The sequence below is a fragment of the Empidonax traillii genome, unplaced genomic scaffold (assembly GCF_003031625.1).
Source record: "Empidonax traillii isolate 1590-97213 ecotype Southwest subspecies unplaced genomic scaffold, ASM303162v1 scaffold55:size2822071, whole genome shotgun sequence".
In the NCBI taxonomy this organism is placed as follows: domain Eukaryota; kingdom Metazoa; phylum Chordata; class Aves; order Passeriformes; family Tyrannidae; genus Empidonax; species Empidonax traillii.
The window spans coordinates 594,471-616,828 of record NW_020955248.1 but is presented as its reverse complement, the minus strand read 5'-3'; the positions used below and the strand labels follow the sequence as shown (position 1 = coordinate 616,828).

At 51.3% G+C, this 22,358-nt stretch overlaps 1 protein-coding gene across 2 annotated transcripts; it reads left to right on the top strand.

The window, feature by feature from the left end:
- The first annotated feature begins 2,850 nt into the window (after positions 1 to 2,850).
- Positions 2,851 to 21,890, top strand: MGAT3 (mannosyl (beta-1,4-)-glycoprotein beta-1,4-N-acetylglucosaminyltransferase). Of its 2 annotated transcripts, none has more exons than XM_027879391.1 (2): positions 2,851 to 3,041; positions 20,312 to 21,890. In XM_027879391.1, exon 2 carries the CDS (start codon positions 20,313 to 20,315, stop codon positions 21,819 to 21,821), a length of 1,509 nt encoding a protein of 502 aa, XP_027735192.1. In that variant the 5' UTR covers positions 2,851 to 3,041; position 20,312; the 3' UTR covers positions 21,822 to 21,890. The 2 variants fall into 2 exon arrangements, with proteins under 2 accessions (XP_027735192.1, XP_027735191.1); XM_027879390.1 differs by lacking the exon at positions 2,851 to 3,041 and adding an exon at positions 19,076 to 19,249.
- Positions 21,891 to 22,358: the final 468 nt, after the last annotated feature.

The following is a 22,358-nucleotide window of genomic DNA, read 5'->3' as shown; positions in this document are numbered from 1 at the left end:
CTTGCTGCTGGGTTTGGTTGAAATTGGCCGGTGAATTCAAACTGTGCTGTGGGCGGCTTGATAGACAGGCAGATAGACAACATGATTGTGAGAGTTTCATTTCTGTAAGGAATCAGGCTAAAAATGACTCCTTATCCCAAGGGAGCTTGTCCAGCATGTCTCAAACTGAAGTATGCAAAGCAGGGAGAAAACACTACACAGACAGCCATGGTTGGGGTGCTAATTTGAGATCCACAGTCAGGTTTCTATCCTACCACAGCCTCTCTGTTTGGCCTCCAGCAAATCACACAACTTTTCTAATCCTCTGTTTCTTTTACGTAAAACAGAGCAAAAGGTTTGGGGCTTTTACCTTTAGGAGAGAGGATGATGACTGAGTAAATTAGAAATCATGAGGTGCTTGGATACCACATGCAAGACTACAGCCTCACTCTGGTGCCATCAAAGCATGTAATGCCACTAATAAAAAAATTTTAAACCCCCAACTTCTGTGTCTGGACCCACAAACCCAGAACTACATGTGTTTGGAAACGAGGTCCCACTTGGGAGGAGGTATAGATGCAGCCGCACTGGGGTGAAGGAGGCACCAGCATGATATTGCATTCAGCAATGTACCGGCGTACGCTGAAACAACAGCCTTCTGCATCATTCTGCTCTGGGCTTAGCTCGGGGAAGAAGAGCAATGTCTTGTCTTTCCTCACTCAAGGATTGGAAGGCAAAGCTAAAATTCCACCCCTCCTCCACATCTTTGCACAGTAACAGAGGGGCAAACACCTCTGGGGAGGCTGCAGGAACCTGTCTCTCTAGTTAGGAGTGCTCAGTGTGGCAAACACTGTTTGTCACAGGACCGGGGAGCTGTGGTATTGCAGCTGCCTCTCCGTGTGCAGGATGTTATTCTGCCTCCAGACTTGTGGTCTGATGTTCTTGAACATTTGCACTCGCTAGGCGAGCCCGTGAGCCTTTAGTTTTATCACATTAACATGGGAAAGCGTTGGCTGTCTCCAAATCACCTCAAGGATAATATTTGAAGCAAAGGGATAATGTTTTATAAGTGAAGGAGGTCCGAAATAGCAACGGTTTCTTCCTGTTAGTGCAAACCATCCCTTCTGTGATGGGTGTTTGCTGGCTGGGGGAAATGAATTGGTGATTGCTGCCCATACCTAATAGGATTTATACTCGCGGAGCCAAAATCACCCAGATATGCAAGGCTAATGCCGCCACCTTCCAGCCCTCTCAAAAAACAAACAAACAAAAAAAGCAGTCATGGATTCAATGCAAGTTGAAATCACAGCTGCCAAATTCTCCATGGGGATGTACGAGCTGAGGGTTCCCTTCAAGCCCAGTTTTCTGCTGGGGACATACAACTGTCTTCAAGAGCATAGTCTTGGTGAGCAACTTCATCCTGGACCCATAGAGATGGGAATGTTGTTGTCTTACCAGCGTGTTCCCACCAATATGCTATTGCTGTCATTGAGATGGAGCCTTTCAGCATCATCAAGGACTTGTGCTGGTGTGGTATTGTGTCTGCCACAAAACAACCTCCCTCATACCGTGAGAACTTCCCTTGCTATATAGTTGTCTTCCTCCTCCGTCCTCATTCCTTTCCCTCAGTATTTCTACAATACTCTTGAGGCACTTCTGAATCCAGCTGACCTCTGGCTGTCTTTACTCATCCTTCTAGCTGAGTTTGCAGAGGGGAAAATTCCCCTTCAATTATGCTGTCTCTTTGCCTGAGCCCTGACTGTGCGATCTCCATCTTGGCCTTAAAACTACAAATTAGAGCAGCCTTTTTCCAAGGAAACCCTCTCTGGTGCTGGCCAGGCAGAAGATCAGTCCGTAGGGCACAGTCTTGTGCATTCCCATTGGGTTGCCGCAAGTGCTGCTCAAGAGAACAGGCAGCGGCAGAGCCACTTCTCACCTTCTCACCAGCAAACCGCCCAGCTCGCCCATCTGATAAATGGCAGGTTGGAAAGGCGTTGGCACCAATGCTTTGTTTTTAATGTGCTGTTTTTCTAAATTCCCATCAAATGTCGAGGAAGGGTGTACCCTGCTTCTGCTTCCTTTTGACCTTTCGCTCGCTCTTGGCCGCAAGGGGTGAGGTCCCACGCTTGTGTTTCGGCTTGTTTGTAGCGGTGCCGTTCAGCCGTGGGGCGTGGGGGGTGGGAGGGGGTGTGGCGAAGGGGTGGTGGTGGTGATGTTTTGGTTTGGCTCGGCTTTGTTTTCTTTTCCAAAGATGGGCCCAGTGTGGAAGAAGGCAGGGAAAAGTTGAATTAAGAAAAGGCAGCTTTTGCGGTTGGGGCGCACGATCGGGAGTCAGCAGACGCAGGTTCTATTTCTGGCACCACAGCAAAACTTCCCGATGTCGCTGGGCAAGGCAGCTCACCCATCTCCACCTTGCCTTGCCTCCCTCCCGCCGAACAACGAGCGCTCCTGCCCTCGCTCGCCCACCGGGACGCGGACAGGGATGCGGCCGGGGCGGCTCTGCCGTGGGGCTGCGGGCGGCACGGCGGCTCTGCCTCGGCCCCGCAGCATCCTTGGGGTGCACCGCCTGGCCCGGCACTCGCTACCGCAGCCCGCTCAATAAACCACCCTCGGCCTTGCCGCGTACGCCCAAACCCCCCCGCCATCCAAGGGACTCCTTTGTGCGGGAGGCGGGGGGCGGCAGGGCCGTGCCCCGGGGGGCGGGCGGCCCGCGGCGGCGGCCCGGGGGGGCGGGCGGGCGCGCCGGGGGAGGAGACAGGCGGGGAGGGCGGCACAAAAGGGGCTGCTGCAGCCCTGCCCGCTGCTGCCGGCGGGGCTCTGCTCGCCGCTGCTCTGCAGCGCAGCGCATCCTTTTCCCGCGGCCGGGAGGAGGTGCCGGGCCGCTCCGCGGCGGCGAAGGAGAAGGCGGAGGAAGGCGGCGGGGGGCTGCGGGCTCCGGGCTCGCCTCTCGCCTCGCCGCGGCCGGCGCCGAGCCATGCCGGGGGGCGGCGGGTGGGCCGGGGGCGAGCGGCAGCCTCGCCCCGCCGGGGGCCCGGCGGGCACCGACACTGCGCCGGCCGGGGGTGAGTGAGTGAGCGAGCGGGGGGCGGCGGAGCGGGGGGCGGCGGCGGGGACAGAGTGCACCCCACGCCCCGCGGCGGCGGGCGCTGAGGGCAGCGGCGGCGGGACCCCCATCGGTCCGTCTCCCCCGCCGCTGGTGCCGCCACCTGCAAGTTGTGCCTCGGCCCGGGGGTGCGGCGTCATCCCTTGCGAGCGCTGCCGGAGAGGCTTCCCCCGCCGAGCCCCCACCTTCCCGCTCCTTATTTATTTATATTAGTGCTGGTTTTTTTATTCTCTTCCCCCTCTCCCCACGCCCCCCCCCCCCCCCCCCCCCCCCCCCCCCCCCCCCCCCCCCCCCCCCCCCCATAATCCCGGCATTCCCTGCTAGGGAGCATCGGCTGTGGGGAGGAGGGAGGTGATGCTGCCAGCCCCCTGCCCGCCGCGGAGGGCTCGCCGAGGGTGAAGGCACCCTCCCTCCGGCCGGGGCACTGCAGCGAAGGCCCATCTGCTGCCCGGGCTCGACTTGCGAGGAGGGCACGGGCTGGGGATGCGTGCCAAGCCTGCAGCAAGCGAGAAGGAGTAACAGGAGTGCGTGCGTGGGAGGGAAAACATCCATACAAATGTATGTGTATCATCATCACCATACGTCCCTTCTGCCCTGCTCTGTCTCCATGTCGGATGGCTACAGTCCTTCCCCCCGTTAGGGACTAGCTACAAAGGGACGCGGGCACCCAAGTTCTCCACGCTGGTGCGGGGCTATCGGGTTGTCTGCGGGCTGGAAATAGGTGTATGTCCTGCTGGAGTGACACAAGCTGGCATAGCTCAGTCCTTGTGAGAGTTTTGTGCCCTGGGAGAGCGTGACAAGGTTGATGGGGAACACGGCATCTGCTGCAGCTCTAGACTTCTTCAGAGAGCTCAGCAAGGGAAGGAGTGTGGTGCGGGATGGAGTGCCTCAGCCCGTGGTTTTCCTGTGGGGATTTCCACAGACTGCATTTCTGTGAGCCGTGCCTGGGTCGTGCGGGAACCATGTCTGTTTCCCAGAACTGAAGCTGTGGTCTTGCACCTCTCCCTTCTACCCTAGGGCAGAGCTTGTGTCAGGAGCTAGCCTGCCTTGTCTCCAGCACACTGTGGGTGCTGAGTACCTCCCCTCCCATAGAATGGCCCTCCAGTTAACTCCAAATCCCTCCCCTTGAGTGGGAAGTTCAAGCCCATGGAAACACTTGGTGGCACCACTGCTAACAAATATGACTTGAGTCACTAGGAACCCCCAGTCCCTGTGCAAACTGAATTTCAAATTCCTGCCTGCTGCTGCTCATGTATCCCTCGCCGTAGCAAGGTACAAGTCAGCAGGAACTTTTCAGGTCCCTTCCCCAGATGGTGTCTCTTGCTCTCTGTGGATCCCAACTGCAGAATTGGTGTTGAGTCCAGCTGGAGCCTGTGATTTTGGAAGCACTTGCAAGTCCCTGTTGCTGCAGCCTGGTTGCTGTCAGCTGCTCAAGGGAAGAGCTGAAATCAAGCAGGACAATCAGAGAGCAAGCAGAGAGCCATCTCAGAGGGGAGGGAGAACTGCGGGTGTCCCTACCTTGCAGCTAACTTCCAGTTTCCAGAGCCCCCCTAAACAGAGCTGTAACACCTGTGCTTGCGATTCAGCCTCGGTGGTAGTGCTAGGAATGTGTCTTCCAAGCGGGAGTGGGAGAAGAGCAGTCCTTTGAGCTATTCCTGGGGAGCCTCTAGCCTCCCTACACCATTATAAAACAAGCATTGAATGAAAGCGTTGCATACTGTGGAAAAGAAGTGAAGCTGTGACTCTTCTACTGCATGTCATAAAAGTCCCTCAAAGATTTATAGCTTCTCTGTGCCCTCAGGTAACTTTGCAGTAGTGGTAAAAAATCCACTGCAAGGTATAACATTCCCTCCCTGTGAGGACTCTGCTATACCTGTGTAGCTTGTTTATTAATGCCTGGGATACGGCAATTATATCCTTAGGAGAGGGGAAGGATTCTGGCTAGCTGCAGGTGTGTTTTCTTGCCCAGTTTCTAATTTGGTGTCCCAGCCGCTGTCTTTTGGTTAGCATACCTTTGGCTGTATGTGCTGCTGAGGCTCATCTCCATCACACGGGCCCAGAAAGTGAGGGACTGTTTCCAAACTGGGTTCGGGGGCTGAGCTGCCAACCGCCTCCCTCCCTCCTTCCCTCCCTGCAAGTGCTGGTAAGGTTGCGAAAAGAGAGTTGCCTGTGTGGCACACAGGGCTTGTCTTAGCAAGGAGGTCAAGAAGAGGTGTGGAAAATAGTATTTGCATGGATGTTGGCTTCGGTGGATGCTCACAACTGTAAATGTATCTGGAGTACTTGTGCCCAACATGAGATGGAGATAGCTGGTCTGGAGGGTTGCTGGGACTGTGATATGATCACAGAGCCTGTTTAACTTTTGCTGGGTGCATGGCAGGCACAGATACACTCTGTTTACTTGCCTGAGGAGCATACCTATGGGGTTTGTGTGCTTGTGTATGTGCCTTATGTTTACCTTTCTCCTCCTCCTCCCACGTGCAGCTGGTTAAGTGCAGCGTGACACTGTGGCCTGCCAGCTTGGTGTAACACGCTTATGGCATGATTTTAAGGGAGGGTTGTGTGACAAACGTGGGTGGCTGTTTGCTGGGCACATATAACAATGCACAGAGGTCCTGCTGGGTGCACTTACCATGGAATACCTGCACTCTTGTAGAGTTTATGCCGCAGAAAGTGTGGAGCACGTAAGCAATCGTGGGCATGGCAGTTGTTCAGGACAGTGCACATAGATGTTGTGCATACTCGTTGTGTGAAGGGACCTTAGGGCAGACAAGTTTCTCTTTGATGTCCCTCCCTTGTTTTGACCTGTCAGCAAGGAGAGATAAACTGTCTCATGGCAGGGTTTATAGCTGAGTTTTCAGCTTGGTGTACCTGAGCTTGAGAATAGCATCTTTAAGGTGCACCTGCTGTTGTAAATTGACACCCCCCCCCACCCCAGCCCCTGCATCAGATCATAAAAGTGGAGGACTGAAATGGGGGTATTTGGTAATTGAATGATAGGGCAAGCTGGTCCAACATTCATTCCTAAAGGCTGATTAGGTTTTAGGTGGGGTTAGTTGCTCTAAAATGAGCCCTTTGTACATTGTTGGAATCTGTGACCCAATCAGTGGGATGTAGCTGGAGGAGGTGGTGCTAACGAACACTGGTACAGCTGACAGTAACTCTGGCAGAGAGGAAGGCGGAGGGTGTACTGACTGGTACAAGAGATGTCTTCATGTCTTTAGGTCAGTGAAAGGTGCCTCAAGGGGCTGGTTCATGTTATCAGCCCTGACTATAGAAGCAGAAGAGTGTGGGTGGTTGTCCCCGCCTGTTTTTCCCAATTGTCACTGTCACCCATCACTTCTGCACAAAAGGTCAGGCTGCATTGCACTTGGCACAAAATGCCATCATGTCATCGGGACACTACAATGAAGTATTAAAGTGGAATCTGAAATTTGGGGAAGGTGGATTGTCGTGCAGGGAACAGTGCGATGCAAGGGGACGTGGAGGGGTGTCTGAGGAATGCTTGCTGTTCCCCATCCTGGATGTTCTTGAAAAGGTGGTGATATATCTGCAGTGCACGTGTGGACCGTGCTGTCGGGTCAGTGATGCAGGCTGGCCTTGAGGAACTGTGACAGAGCTGCATAGAGGGACCAAGCCCAGAATTGTGGGCAGCTCTGGGTCAGGTTTGGGGGGCTTTGGTAGTCAGATGAGTGGGTTGCAAAGGACTGGGCTGTGCAGGTCAGGGCTGTGCTACAGTAGCAGTGCTGTGTGAGATGCCAGGACCAGCTGCTTGTCCCAGGGGCCAAGGCAGACTTGCAGTCACACTGCTAGTGAGTTCCCCCTTCTCCTGGGGGACGTGAAGAGAGATGCCGTGTGCTGGAGCTGTGGTGTAGGATGCAGAAGAGACTTCCATGCCTGCACCTGTGTGAAGTGAACTCTGAAGCTCTTGGAAAGGCAGAAACACGATTTCTTTACCTTCTTTTTCTGACTTCTTCATATTCCTTGCAGTGCAGACCCTTTACTTCCCCCCAAGCTCCCCCTGAATCACAACAGGTGATTCCTGCTCTTCAAACCTTTGAACACCTGTAGCAGGGTAGGTGTACTTTTGTACTCAGAAACTTGTCTGGTAGAGGTGATAGGTGAAAGAGAGTGCAGCACTGCACTTCGAGCTTTCATCAGGCAGGCAGAGGGAAGAAGCAGCATGAAGGGAACTGGCTGCCTTACAAACAGCAAGAGCTTGTTCTAGAGCTGTGATTTAGAAAGTGTTTATTACCTGCATTAGGAGAGCAAAAGTTATGTGATCTGCTCGCTCACGTTTGTGGGAGATGCTCCCCCGTTTGTGGGGGCCTTGGTCTCTCATACAGAGATAACCCCCCATGGCTGAATAGGCAACTCGATGAGCTCAGTTAAGGTTCCCTGTTTCTCCGGCTAGGGGAGTGCTCAGATCTGTGCCTAAACAGGCTTTTTTGAAAGATAGGCCGTGGCTGTGGGGTATGACCAAACAGAGCTCTGCCAGCAGTCTTTCTCAGCCCATAATGCACAAGCTGTAAGCAGCAGGAGAGGTCAGGAGAGGTGGATGTGGCTGACCAGAGGAAGAATGGCAGTGGGGGCATTTCCTCTTTTGGAGGATCATCTGCATCTTATGTTTTATGACAGGGTTTTTCTCCAAGAACCTCGAGGAAACCCAGTAAGCTGCTTTTAATTAGGCAAGCTCTTGGAGTAGAAGAGTATCTCTTATTTCCCATACGGGGAAACTGAGGCATGGAGTGAGGCTGTGCCATGCCCAGTGGTAAATGCAAGGGCTCGTCAGGAGAGCAGCAACTGGAGTGCAATGCTTCCCCAACTTGCTTTGCTGTTGTCTGTTTTGGGAACCCTGGAGAAGAGCCAGGTGTGTGTGCTGAACTAGGGGTTATCGATTACCTTTCTAGTCACTGTTTGGATCCTGCAGCCCTTTTCACCATAGATATCACCTCCTCCTTGATCTGCTGCCTAATCTATAATCCCAGTTCCCTACTGCCTTTCCCTCAGAGTGTCATTTTCCCCTCTGTGTGTGAATCCATACAGGTTAGGCTAGGGCTAGTGAGCAGAATCAAAGTCCATGATCTCTCTAAGCTTTGGGATAATTTTTATCTTAGGTTGTTGCTGCATGTGTCTTGCACGATAGCAAAGCTGCAGCAAGCAGATTTCAAGCATACCTGAAACACTATTGCAGATCAGACCTGCTGCATAGCGACTTCGCAACTGTGAAACCCGTGATCTAAGCACAGGTATCTGCTGGGCTGACTTTATCTGTGTTAGGATCCCCTGTTTCGGCATGCAGATACTGGAACTGAGCAGAAAGCCAGAGAGACAGCATGGCAAAGAGACATGAAAGGGACTCTCCTAGATGCTGAGCCCTTTAAGAAAGAACAGGAAGGTAAGACAGAGCCCTGAGATTTTAAGCTGGTTGTGCTGAGGCTGAAAAGAGGGCTACAGTAGTGCTTTCAGTTCCCGTTTTCTCTGGCCCAAATGCCTCTAACTGGACAGCAGGGAAAAAGAAGAGGATGGAGGCCTGAGCAGAATGAGCATGTTGGGCGCGGACAGATCACGGAGGCTGCAGCAGCCAGGAAAGGTAGGGTTTTGGAAGAAAGCCTGTGTAAGGGCTGAGAGTGGATTGTGCTTGCTGTGTGAGGAGGTTGTGTTTTTATGGAGCTTGTAGTGTAAGGGCTGGCTCTGAGGCAGAGCAAAGGGCAGGGTAAGCGAGGAGAGCAGTGCCCTGGAGTGATCCGCGTGAGCTGCCCGCTGTTGCCTAATGACCCCATTTCCAAGGCAAACCTCGGTAGCCCTGATATTCAGGGAGGCAATATCTCCAAAAAGCAGAGGAGTAGGGCACAAAACCAGCCTTGATTATCTCTGCTTTCAGCTCAGCCTTCGCCATACATTGTGCTGGCCAAACAGTTCCTTCTTTACTGCCTCCAGAGTGGTCTTGATTCCCTTTTCTCCTTCTCACCTGCCCTAGCAGTCCTGTCCTCCCCACCTTGCTCTGCTAGTGCTGGCCAGCTAACCCAGTTGATGGAGGCGAGACCGACCAAGCAGCCTTCCTTGAAAGGGACGTCATTTTCTGCATTTCCTCCTGGGGCCGTGTGAGGCCTCTGGAGAAGAGGTGGATTAAAGGAATTGCCGTTTCCCTGTCAGCCCTGTGTCCCCAAATACCTCCTGTCGTGCTGTTGTTCAGTGCAGGCCTGGCTGTGAGCAAGTGGCCATTGTGCTCTCGGATATTGGCACAGAGCCTCTGTGGCCTCAGAATCCCCATCTAGCAGCAACTTTTGGAGGAAAGGGTTGACCACACCTGCATTCAGCTTGGCCAGGGGGATGATGGGATTGCTTTTGCATAATTTAGCAGTCTCTTGAATTATTTATAGTGCAGTTGTGCTCTGGAACAGAGTCTTCTCGCTTCCCGTGAGCGCCCGGGGGGGAGGGAAGGGGAGTTTGTCAGGCATCCAGAGTCTATCACTTAGTGATGAGGAAGTGCTGTGGGTTTCCTTTCTGCCATGTTTCTTTCACACGTGCCTCTGTGCAGCTGAACTGCCCTGAAAATGCTGTTCTGGTTTCTGCGTCACTCAGGTGTGTGTTACTGCTGAGCATCTCCATGGCTTGGGACTGTGCGAGAGGTTCCTGAGTTCAGAGCCTCATCTTTGCAGCAAAAAGACTGTGTCGAACTGGAGACAATGAATCTTGTGCTTGGATTTAGTCCCTGACTCAATTACTGTACTGTGCTGTGGATCTGGGGCAGGGATCTTTGGGACTGTTCTCTGAAATATTCAGATGCTTGAAAGCATTTTTTTTTTCTTTTGAAGGCCTATCTTGTCTTGCCAAAGTGTTTTTTTAGATTTGGTTTGCCATGGTCCGTTGAACTTTACAGGAGATCATCAGGACCTGAGCATTTGATAGATCAGGTGGTTGAGCAGCAAACTGTGCAGCTGCAGTTCCCATCCCTTCTCAGTGATTAAACCCTGAAGAGAAACCAACCGAGGACAGAGGGAGACTGGGGCGGTTTGTTAAGGCTCTTGCAGAAGCAGAGCATCATGAAGATGAGCTGGATGGGCTGAGCACCACCCCAGCTATGTATGAGCTTAATGCTCTTTGTCCCTCTACCTCACTCTGGCAGGTTGCTGTACCATGCAGATGGGCTGTCCCACTCCTGCCCTGCTTGTCCTGTCGATTTCAACATGGCCACGGCTCACCTACCTGCACTGGACATCTTTCTTGTTCGTTACTGATTTTCATGGTGTGCTTACACATCATTTTTGTTTTTCTCCTCTCCTTCCTTTTTGACCTGTCTGTGGCAGCTGACTTCTCAGAAACACAGTTCAATATAAATGTTTGTGTTACTGAAGACCTGAAAGGGGAGGAAAATGGCTGAGGGTGGAGAAGGAAAGAAACTTGGCCTGTAATCAAGTGATTGTGGCAGTAAACTGCTCTGTCTGCTGTACAGTTGAGCAGAAATGTACAGCTTCCCTGTTTTTAACTGCACAGTGTGTTTGTGGCTTCTGCATTTGGGGGAGAGCTGGCCAGCCAAACACAAGATATTCCCTGGACAAGCTGCCCTGTCCTGGTTCTCAGATTCTTCAACATGAAACAAAGCCCATTCTTTCATTGTTGCTGGCCAGTCTTCGTGAATGAAGAACTGGGGAAGGTCTTTACACCTTCCAGCCAGCGCACTGGATTTTTTAGGTGAGACACAGTGTGCGCAGAACTGAGCCCACCCTTTAATCCTGAGGTTCACCTGCCGGGGCCAAGCGAGCTTGGACAGTGGCAGCGAGGTCCTCAGGACGTAGATGGATTGCCTTACAGGGCTAACGAGCTCCATCTGCTTGGGGAGGGGCCCTGACTGGGAATCGAACCCGGGCCTCGGTGGTGACAGTGCCGTGTCCTTAAACACTAGACCACCAGGGGCTCCCATTCTTTCATTGAATGTTTTACCTCTTGTCAGGGACATTGGCAACTGGCTAAATGCAAAATTTCTCTAAAAAAATCCTTCTCAAGAGATAAGGCAATCTAAGGGAAGAATGTGAAGACAAATGGTCTCTGAATCTGTGTAATGTCCAGGATGCCATTTGATTTCACTGATGAAGACTAGCTTTCTCCCTCTTTCCCCGTAGACCTGCTCCCAGTTCTTTCCGCTTGATTTAATCTGGAGATCAGGGTACTGCTTTGCTTAGTGAAAGGGAATGTTTGTGCAGAAGTAGTAAACATATTGTTGAGACCCAGGTCTGCTGCACTGCCTGTAAAAAAGATCCAGTCGTCTGTGGGAGGCAGAAGAGAGATTTATGTGACCCTGAGTTAAGTGCATTAGGAGGCTTTTGATTTCATTCTGGGAAACTGCCCCTTTCCGTGGTGCCATATGCCTGTTACAGGCACAGAGCCGTTACTGCAGAATTGTTTGTGCGGATTTAATCCGAGGGGCTGTGATGCTGCAATCGGAAGGATAGCATAAGCAGGGGATTGCCTCTGCAAACCAGAGCCTGAGGTGCTCAGCAGAGCCCCTGAGCTCATGCCCTTTGTCCACCCCAGAGGTGGGAGTCTGGGCTGACTTACTCCTGCCTTGGGGCAAGGCACTGAAGGGCTCTCTGCCTATCAGCACTTTCTTTACCAAAATAATAACAAAGTGAAGTGGCAGCGGGGGATCCAGGCAGCACTGTGTCGAGGTCTTGCCTAAGTCTTGAAAGAGGAAATGAGGAACAAAGGCAGAAGAGACAAATAAATAAGGGTCTGTTCATGGTCCAAGAAAAATTCCCATGGGCTTGTGTAACATTCTCGGGAAGATGGGACACTCCCTGGGCTGGAGTTAGTTTTTTAGAAATGAAAGGGGGCAAAAAAGGCGAGAGAATGAGGAGGGGGGGTTGGGGAAGAGGAGGAGAGAAGGAGGGAGAGACACCCTAGAGAAACCTCTCAGCATGGCGTCAGGTTTCTCCGGCTGCTCCTGGTGAAGAGGGGTTAATGCTCTTTGCATGGGATTGGCTGGTCACCAGACATTCAGAGAAGAGGGGGATCCGAGGGCTGCCAAGCGGGACCCCTGTGGCCTGAAAGGAGGGGAGGAGGGGAAGGAAGAGGCTGAGAATGCTCTTCCAAACAGTAATAGATCGGCTACTGTGGGAAAGTGAGCACACTGCCAAACCCCAAGTAGTTGGTGATGGATGGGGGAGGAAAGAGGGTGGGGATGGAGGGCCAGCTCTTCTCTGTGGCCACTAGGGTCTTGCTGCTATTCCATGGCCTCTCTTTATTTATTGTCTTCTGGGGTTTTGATCTGTCTTGGAGAGCTTTTATCCGGGGAGTGCACAAACAATTGCCACCAGCTTCAAAAATAGCTGGAGGCAATGTAGTTTCTGCCTGCCTGCAGAAACTGTGGGTCTGTGCACTTTACCCATCACCTTGGCATCAAGGGCTTCTTGTCTCCTTCCTCCTTCAGTTGCCTTGCTCTAGGCCCACGGGGCACCCACCTCACCTTCTGCTGGTCTGTTCAACCCAAGCCTTGTTGCTTGGGCTGTTACACAGTCCCCAGGGACTCTCCTGCTTTCTTTTGCACGGGGTTGATGTGACACTCCCTGGCCGTGTCTGCCACATGCTCTTCATCCATGAACCCTTAGCTCTGAGGGCAATCTGGACTGTTCATCTTGGAGCTGTTCTCGGGGTTTGTGACTTGTACTCCACTTGCTTGGCATGCATGGAGTGCCTGCCGGGATCTGCATTGAAAGCAGTTATCTGCTGCTGGTTCTTCTCCAGTTCCCTCCTTGAGATGTACTCCTTCCCTGATGCTGCTGCGAGGAGTTAGTGAGCTCATGGTGTTTGAATGAGGGCCTTGCTGGAGATCTGGTTAGATGAACAGTGTCTAAAGTTCTGTAATTTTGGCTGTCTGAGGATGTATCTGCACGATACCATGGTTTTTATGAGAAGTGAACTGGTGAAATAATTTAGGAAGTTTATGCTGGTCAGCTGCTTGTTCCCATGCCTAGGCGTTTTCTTGAAGTTTATTTTTAACCCAGTTAGATCTGCTGATTTGTCTGTAAAAGCAGACTTCCATATGATTGACGACTTGGATTCATACAACTGACAACTGAGAGATGGGTGAGCTGTGAAGGTGGTGAGTGAGGGGAGAGAGCCTCTGAAAAAACATCCTGTGCTGCCACATGCCTCACTTGTGGTCTCTGAAAGCATGATTTTTTTTTTATCCTGGGTCAACATGGTTTTGTCCTGTCCATCTCTGCAAGGCACCAAGACTAGCTGGGAGGTCTCACGTACTTCTTTGGTTACCCCATGGCCTGTCTGAGGACATAAATTGCTTTTGTGTGTAGTTCTGTCCCTTTTTTTTTTTTTTCCTTTTCTTCATGATGGATATTCCTTCCCTGTAAGATACCACAATTAATAAGCAAACAAATCTAACCAATTGGGTTCTGCACTGCTGTGACCGCTGTGCTCTGGAAGCAGGGAGCAGCAGCAATACCGTGTCTGGCTGGGAGAAGGGCCTCACATCCTTGGTGTGTGTGTGCACTGCTGAGTGCAACGAGCAAAGCCCTCAGCTCACCCTCTGATGTCCTGAGAGACCCAACCACGGAGCCAAGTGGTGATGCAATCTCCAGGGCCATCACAGCAGACTCTGTGGAACCAGATGTTTTGAGGGAGGCAATAAGCAGGGTTGAGGAAGAGTCCTTCCAGGTTATCAAGCACAAGTGGAGGAGAGAGGTGCTGCTTCTACTTTAGCAGAAAGAGCACTTAGACTAGTGGTGCTAAGAAATGAAAACTGGCTTCTGAGAGTATATGAAGGATTAGAGTGTGCAGAGGCATCTCTGAAGCCATGAAAATTCCTATGGTGAGACTGGATTTAGCTGGAGAGAGGGGATTAGCTACAAGGGAGCCTAGTACAACTGAAGGATATTGAGAAGAATATTTGATAGTTTCCAGTAGAGTTGGAAATCCAGCTTAGTTTTCCTCAGTATGCTGTACTACACCCTTGTGATGTCCAAGTACTTCTTGGGTAAAATTAAATTGGTGTCTTGTAGGCCATTACTGGATTTCACTAGTGTTTTCTAGTTTTCTCTGAGATCTTCTTTTAAACTGGGGGTTGGAGAATTGTATAATTATGCTGCTATTAGTATTATGGTAGCTACAGTAAGAACAATCTGAGTGGAGGGTTTTATAATGGACTCTGGAGGTATTCAGATACTGGTCTATTCTGCTGATTTCTGGAAGATCAGTCTTGAGCCAAAGTCCTGTCAATAAAGACCACTTTATCTCCAGGTCCTGTGTGTTCTGTGGGGAGGGTTAAGAGCTGCTTTGTCCCACAGTGTGCAGCTGTCTTGCTATGACTGGAGATGTGGCATCTAAAATAACCAAGGCTTAGTCCACTAAATATCAGGACAAGACACTCGAGAGAACAGTTGAAACAATGAAAGCCTGTGGAAAGTGTAGAGTCCAAAGGTTCTGTGCTTCTAGAGTTGAAGAGGTGAGCAGCTGCAGGCTGGAGGCTTTGTGTTGCATCCATCTTAGTTTCTGTATGCAGCAGATGGTAGCAAGTGGTGTGGAGCACTTGGGTTTCCTAGAATAATGTGTAGAAGAGACACCTGAATTGTTTGGTTTTTGACCATAGATGCTGCTGGTCTGTTGAGATGATGGATATTCCTTCCCTGTAAGATACCACAATTAATAAGCAAACAAATCTAGCCAATTGGGTTCTGCACTGCTGTGCTCTGGAAGCAGGGAGCAGTAGCAATACCGTGTCTGGCTGGGAGAAGGACCTCACATCCTTGGTGTGTGTTGCACACAATCTGGAGGCTTGTGGTTGACTTGTATGTAATGTGTCCACCTTCCCTGGGAAGGGAAGGTAATGCCTTCATTTGTGCTGTGTTATCACCCTTCCCTGGCCAACCTCACCTTAGTCTTGTGTAGATGCACCCTTTAGCTGTCTTTTTTTTTTTTTTTTTTTCCCTCTTCAATCTAGTTTTCTTCCTGGTTTCATGAGACCTGCTAATGGTGTGTGGATGGCAGTTCTGGGAATTATGGTGGCACCCTGTTGAGTGGTCACCTTATATCTCTGCTCACCTCCATGTGAAAACAGAGGGAAGGTGCTTGGGACAGAGCCTCACTCTCCCTTAGCTGATATCCGAGTAAGGTCAGGCTGTGTTGGGTGGCTTGCTCCAGCTGTTTGGGCTGCCAGCAAGTCAGTGGCACCTTGTGGTCCGTTGCCTCAAAGCTGCAAAGGAAACACAGAGCGTGAGGTATTGCTGTTTTGCATTAGTGCTGTGGGCAGCAGCTCTTGATGAAGGTCGCGGGAGAATGTTGTATCCCGTCCTTGAAACGTGAAGGGAAGCCGATATGGGCCTGCTTACATTCAAACCACCTTGTGCTGTGACTCTGCCAGAACTTCTTGCTGACGTCCTCATAGCTTGCTGTCCCTGAAAACTTCATGGCATCCTTCACGAGAGAGAAATGCTGAGCCCTAGCTACCTTCTGGTACATCCTGCTCCTCTACACTTTTTCTGCTGTCCAGCCTTGGATGATGATCTTCTCTTCCTACCATTAAGCAAAGCACGGTCCTGCTGTCCCTGAGCTTGTTTTGGTTATAGACAAATACAAGTTTTATAGTTTCTCCTTTGGTGAGTATTTGCAGAACAAAAGCAACTTGATATTTTAAGAGTGTTTAGAGGTACTGTGGCTCTGATGCCTGTTGTGATTTCTGTTCCCTGGGGATGGCAGGTAGATCTAGTGCTTTAGAAATGTGGAGCCTGTCCCATTTGTCTCTGGCTGGAGCAGAGAGAGAGTTGAGCCCTCGGTGTGGAGTGGAGGAAGGAAGTCATACTGAATTTCAATCTGCCACATGAAAGCAATTTTAATTTGGATTGTTGCTTTGTTTTGAAGTGTCTGAGTGATGGGCAAGTATGTTACTGCATGGGTGTTATGGGATAACTTTAGGCTGAGGAGATGAGCATTTTGGTATTGGGGAAAAACAGAAGCTTCTGCTCTGACTTGTTCTCCACAGGAGCTTTTCTCCTGTAACCATGGGAGAAGTCTAAGGAGTCCTGCGTTCCATGCCCTAATGAGATGGAGTGTGGGATAGCATGCATCCAGCGGCTTGTTAGTGGCCTCTTGCCAGTGTTCTCCAGAAGAGAGCATTAGGATTGGTGAACTGCCAGTACTTACCGGTGCATATCTTTCTCTTTGGCTTCCTGAAAAATAAGTGTATGATTTCAGGGTGGTATAAATCAACTGGTCACTTGATATAATGGCAAAGTAAAATGCTAACAGGTGCCTGGGGATAACTCATGTGCATACCACCTCTAGCTTTCCTCCTTCTCTGAAAGCCCATCACCTGCATGGTAGACACAGAACTTTAAGCACAGAAATATCAAAGGGATCCCTTACAAAAAGAAGCTTTCAGCTTGTCTTGCCAGGAGTGAGTGTTGCTGAAGCAGTTTGTGTTTCCTAAAGAGCTTTGTCTTAATAGAGCTGACTGTCCATACTCCTGACTTTTTTCTTCTACTTGAACATTAAAGCTTTTTTTATACTGCTGTTCTTAACCTGACAGCAACTTGATCACTCTCCTGGAGATCAAGTTGACTTTTTTACCCCTCCTCACTCAAAATTGTCTGAAGGGAAATGTCTCTTCTTGCTGTTTTTCTGTGTTCCCGGTAACTAATGGCTGCTTTGTGTTAGAGCAGCTGGGCTCTTTTATGACAAACTGAGGTGTCTCTCTTGACTCGTACCTCCTTTCTCATTTCTACTACATAGAAATGTTTTGGTGTGTGTGTGTGGGGGGGGTAATAACAGCTTCTCTGTTGGCCTTTGTCTCCAACTAGCTCCTGCTCAGACACATCTTTCATTGCAGGGCTGATCAGAGGATATGGGAAGGGATACATGACTAATGATATTTAGGGTCTTGACTCACTTAAGGGTGCGTGAGTGTTCTCCACTCCCTGGCAGAGGAATCCCTGGCATGTGAGAATGAAGGTGGTTCCCAGGGAAGAGATTTTGAAGAGGACACACCTTGCTTCTTTGCTTCCCCCCTTTTAGGAAATACATTCATGCTCTCACTCCCTAACAAAGCCACTCGAGCAGTGGAAATTGCCTCTTGGGACATGTCAGCAGTGGAACAGCAGAGGGTACTGCAGGGTCAGCTTGCTTTGGCAGAGCTGCAGGGGCTGTGCACACCAGCCTGGCTCTCGCAGGCACAGGCAGCAGTACTGGGGGAGGGAGCGCAGCTGCGCCCAGGGCTCCTTGTGCCACTGGATGAAGAGCTGCAGAGCTGTGTGCTGAGCCTGGCAGATACTGATGTATGCAAATGTCAAGTGAGGAAAATATGCTTTGCTTCCTAAAACCATGCGTCCTGCTATGTTGACACGGTGCACTACATCTCAGAAAGTGGAGCGGTTTGTTGGATGTCAAGAGTTACGGCTTTTTGTCTGGGAGTTTATTGTGGCATGCAGAGCATTACAGTCGTCTGAGAAAATGATGTGCCTTATGCAATTCCTTCAGCACCTGCCCTCGGTCCTGGGCTGGCCCAGAGGAAGCTGGCTGCCCTGCATTTATGTGTCCTGTAGGAACTGGAGCGAAACCAGCGTTACCTGGCAGCCGTTGGGATTACCATATTGGAGCAGGTCAGCCATTTATCTCGCCTAGGTTTCAGCGTCTGAGAGAGCAACCTGATGTCTGGATGTAGTGCCTTGGAGGAGGCATAGGACACCTGACTGGAGAAAGCTGTACTCATTTACCAGTGGTGCACAGTTTCTCCTGACAGCCAGTCACGGCTAATTTAGTGTTTTCAGCTTCTAGTGCCCTTCTCTTCCCACACTTCAACAGCCAGAGCAAAAACTGGTGACATGCAAGGAAAAGGCACTGAATACTCCTCTACCTTGCAAGTGATCTTGCTGCTTCTGCAAGACATTAAGAGACTTAGGGAAAAAAAAAAAACAAAACAATTCTGGACATGATGAGATGCTCTTGGGTTTTCTGCAGCCCCTTATTTTTCTCCCACAAAGCTTGACAGCAAGCCCCAAGATGAGTCTTTATGGCTTTTAACTGGAGAATATCCAGCCCCTTCATGGCTGGGTCACCACATGGCCTACCTCCCACCAGCTGGGCCATGACCAGGTGTGTGAGGTCAGGCTGTGGAGCTGTGGTGGGTGGGTGCCAGAGGTGGGCTCCTGCCCCGGTGCAGCCCCCTGAGGAGAGCCACCATTTCCTCTCTACCCACCTGTCTGACAAGATGGTCTCCCAAGGGTGCTCAGAGCCAGCACCCTGCCCTGCCACTGACCTGTGCTATGTCTATCAAACCCGGTACTAAACATGAAACAATACAATTAAGCTGTCTCTTTTTTCCTTGCTTATTTTTCTTTTCATTTTTTCCCCTTCCATGACCATGCTGTAACTTTACTACCAGCTTCAGGTTTGCAGTCCTTCCTTCAGAGCTTGATGTGGCACTCCTTGCCCTGCCACCCGAGCGCTGAGGACAATGTCAGTGGATGGTGGCTCTCACTAAAAACATGACTGTAAAGTGTCTGGAAATGCTTATTGCTGAGCTGTGAGGTACAACTGTGGACAACCCCTCTACCAAAGTTTCTGTTAGAGCCATCTGTGGAGAGCCAGATATGTCTTCATTTGGGTGATTGCTGTTTATCTAAATGCTTTTTCTGATAGTATTAAATTCCCCTCAGGTTAATCAGTAAACATGCTTTGTGTCTTATTTAATACCCTCTGAAGCAGTGGGAGCAGGATAGGTGCTTCTTCCCTCTGCTCCCACAACCTGCCCGTGTGCCAGCCTTGAGGAGCCCTTGGGCAGGGGAGCGAGACAACCCTGTGGGGCTGGGGATGTGAGGCGGCTCCCCTGTGGCACTCAGAAGAAGGGAATACCTCCTGTGAGGGCATTGTTGGCATCATTGTGTGCCATGTGGAAGCTTTATAGGTGTAGTACCTCTTGGGAGCTTTGGCCCCGGAAAGGGAGACTGTGCTGGGGCAAAGAGCCACCATAGGGAGGAGCGTGTTGTGGAGGGAGCAAAGTGGTGCATGTTGAGTGCACGGGGATTTCTGCCTGTCACTGCATGGAGGGTTTCATGCTCCAGGGAGCAAAGGACAGCCTGTGGATTGTGAAGGACTCTTGGATGATCTTGTTCCCATGCCTAGCTTCGCCCCAACTTTCCTTTCCCTGAACAGCATATGGTGAACATCTTTTCTCCTTTTCCTTAGTGGTGCGTTGTGTGAGATTGGCTTTTTTTTAATTATTATTATTATTATTTTTGTCCTTTTTCTGGATTATAGTCTTCAATCACTTCTCTGTCTGACAGCAGCTCTGCATTTCTTGCCTGGGCTGGAGGTGGGGAGGTGGTGTAAGGAAGGATGAAGGCAATATTTTGTGGCATTTGGAGGGAAGGACTCTGCACTGCTGGCTTCTTCCTGGCCTGACACGGATCCATCATGATGGCGTAGTATTACCAGCAGAGACAGTGAAGGGTTTGTTTTAGTCACCTTGAATCCAGATGCAAGAAACCCCTCAGCATCTGGTCCACAGAAGATGAAAAGCAAAGGGCAGCATTTGGAGGTACAGTGGACTTGAGAAGGATGGTAGAAGAGTTAATGTGACAGGATCTTAAACTTATTTTTGTTTCCCAGTTCCCCATGTGAACTTGGGTACCATTTCCTAGGAACAAGCGTGTTTTTTTTTTAGGGTGTGTGATCTGAGAAGATCTGGGGAGCGTAGGCTGCCTCTGGCAGTCTGACTTAATGGTCTCGGTCCTTTAGAACTGCCTTTCTTATACCGGTTGTGTTTCAACCATGGCCCCCCCTCACCCTTCCTCCTCTCTCCCTTTCCCCCCAACCCTCTGGTGATGCACAGTCTGAGGAGGTCTATGTTCATTTTGTTTCCATCTTTGAATAGGGGACAAATCTGCCAAGTGCGGTGAGTTCACTGGATCATGAATTCCTGTTATTCTGGATTTCCCGTCTTTCTACCCCGCTGCCAGTGCCTTTCTTGTCTTAGTGGATTTATGAGACTGTGACTGATCTAGCAGAGGTTCAGTTTGGTGTAATCCAGCTGTGGCAAAAGGCCCACTAAAGAGGGCAGGGGGTGGGGGGGATTCAAGTTCCTGGGTTCAAGTATCTGAAGATGCCTGCTGAGTTTGGACCAGCTTTCTGCCATCCCCAACCTGTTTTTCTAACGATGGTAAACTTTTTGCACTTCAGTAACTATTGAATGTGACTTTCCTTTTCATGGCTCTTTCACAGGATGAAGATGAGACGCCATAAGCTCTTTCTGACTCTCTGCATGGCTGGTCTCTGCCTCATCTCCTTCTTGCACTTCCTCAAGGCCCTTTCCTATGTCACCTTCCCCAGGGAGCTGGCTTCGCTTAGTCCCAACCTCGTCTCCAGCTTCTTCTGGAACAATGCCCCCGTCACACCTCAGGTCAGCCCTGAGCCAGGGGGTGCAGAGTTCCTCCGCACACCCTTGTACTCTCACTCCCCCTTGCTCCAGCCCCTGTCTCCCAGCAGAGCCAGCGAAGAGCTGCACAAAGTCGAGTTCGTGCTGCCAGAAGACACAACAGAATACTTTGTCCGAACCAAAGCTGGTGGCGTTTGCTTTAAACCGGGCACCAAGGTGTTGGAGAAGCCACCCGTGGGAGGTCGGCCGGAGGAGCGAGTGGAGGGCGCGGCCTCGGGGCGGCCAGTTCGCAAGCCACTGAGCGCCAGCGCAGCCAAGCGGCGCAAGTGGGTGGAGTGTGTGTGCTTGCCGGGCTGGCACGGCCCCAGCTGCGGCGTCCCCACTGTGGTCCAGTACTCCAACCTGCCCACCAAGGACCGCCTCGTGCCACGGGAGATCCCCCGGCGGGTCATCAACGCTATCAACGTCAACCACGAGTTTGACCTGCTGGATGTCCGCTTCCACGAGCTGGGGGACGTGGTGGACGCTTTTGTGGTGTGCGAGTCAAACTTCACAGCCTATGGAGAGCCGCGGCCCCTCAAGTTCCGCGAGATGCTCCTCAATGGCTCCTTCGACTACATCCGCCACAAGGTGCTCTATGTCTTTCTGGACCACTTTCCCCCCGGCGGCCGCCAGGATGGCTGGATTGCTGACGACTACCTACGTACCTTTCTCACCCGGGATGGCGTCTCTCGCCTCCACAACCTGCGCCCGGACGACGTCTTCATCATTGATGATGCTGATGAGATCCCGGCCCGTGATGGCGTTCTCTTCCTCAAGCTCTATGATGGCTGGACAGAGCCCTTCGCCTTCCACATGCGCAAGTCACTCTATGGCTTCTTCTGGAAGCAGCCAGGCACCTTGGAGGTGGTCTCAGGCTGCACCATGGGGATGCTCCAGGCTGTCTATGCTACTGACGGGATACGTTTGCGACGCCGTGAGTACTACACCATGCCTGGTTTTCGGCAGTATGAGAACAGCACGGGACATATCCTGGTGCAGTGGTCGCTCGGCAGCCCCCTCCACTTTGCTGGCTGGCACTGCTCCTGGTGTTTCACCCCCGAGGGTATCTACTTCAAACTGGTGTCAGCCCAGAATGGGGACTTCCCCCGCTGGGGTGACTATGAGGATAAACGAGACCTCAATTATATCCGGGAGCTGATCCGGACTGGTGGCTGGTTTGATGGTACTACGCAGGAGTATCCCCCTGCTGACCCCAAGGAGCAGATGTACGCTCCCAAGTACCTGCTCAAGAACTACCAGCGGTTCCGCTACCTGTTGGAGAACCCCTACCAAAAAGCGGAGGGTGCTCGGTGAGGCCACGAGGCTCAGGCTCATGTGGGAAATCAGAACTTCACAACAGAGGGGAAAGAGTCAGGTGTTTTCGTCTGTTCCTTTTCTTTCTTTTGTTTCCTTTGTTTGTGGGCAGGGTGTGCCATTTCTCTGGGGTCTCTGCCCTGCCTACCTCCCTCTTCTTTTTCCCTTCATCCCAGGGTGATGCCTGGGAACCTGAATTCCTCAGTCACACAAAGGGAGGCCTGGGCAGGAGGAGGAGAGATGTTGGGGACCTGCTCTGATAGTATCATAAAGACTTATTGCATCTTCCGAACTCTCCTGCCACCTGGAGAGAATCTCAGCAGCCAGCTGGCAGATTTTCCTCCAGGAGAGGCTGGGAGGGTACCATGGGGAGAGTGGGCAGCTGTTCCCATCCACCCTCATCCTTTGTGGATTGGAGCAAGCACAGATGCAAGCCTGGGCTATTCAGTGAGCGTGTGAGTCAGAAGACGCAAACTGATGCGAGTGGCCATGTCTGATGTGTGTCACTAGCATTTTTTGGATGAGTGAATGTGCAGA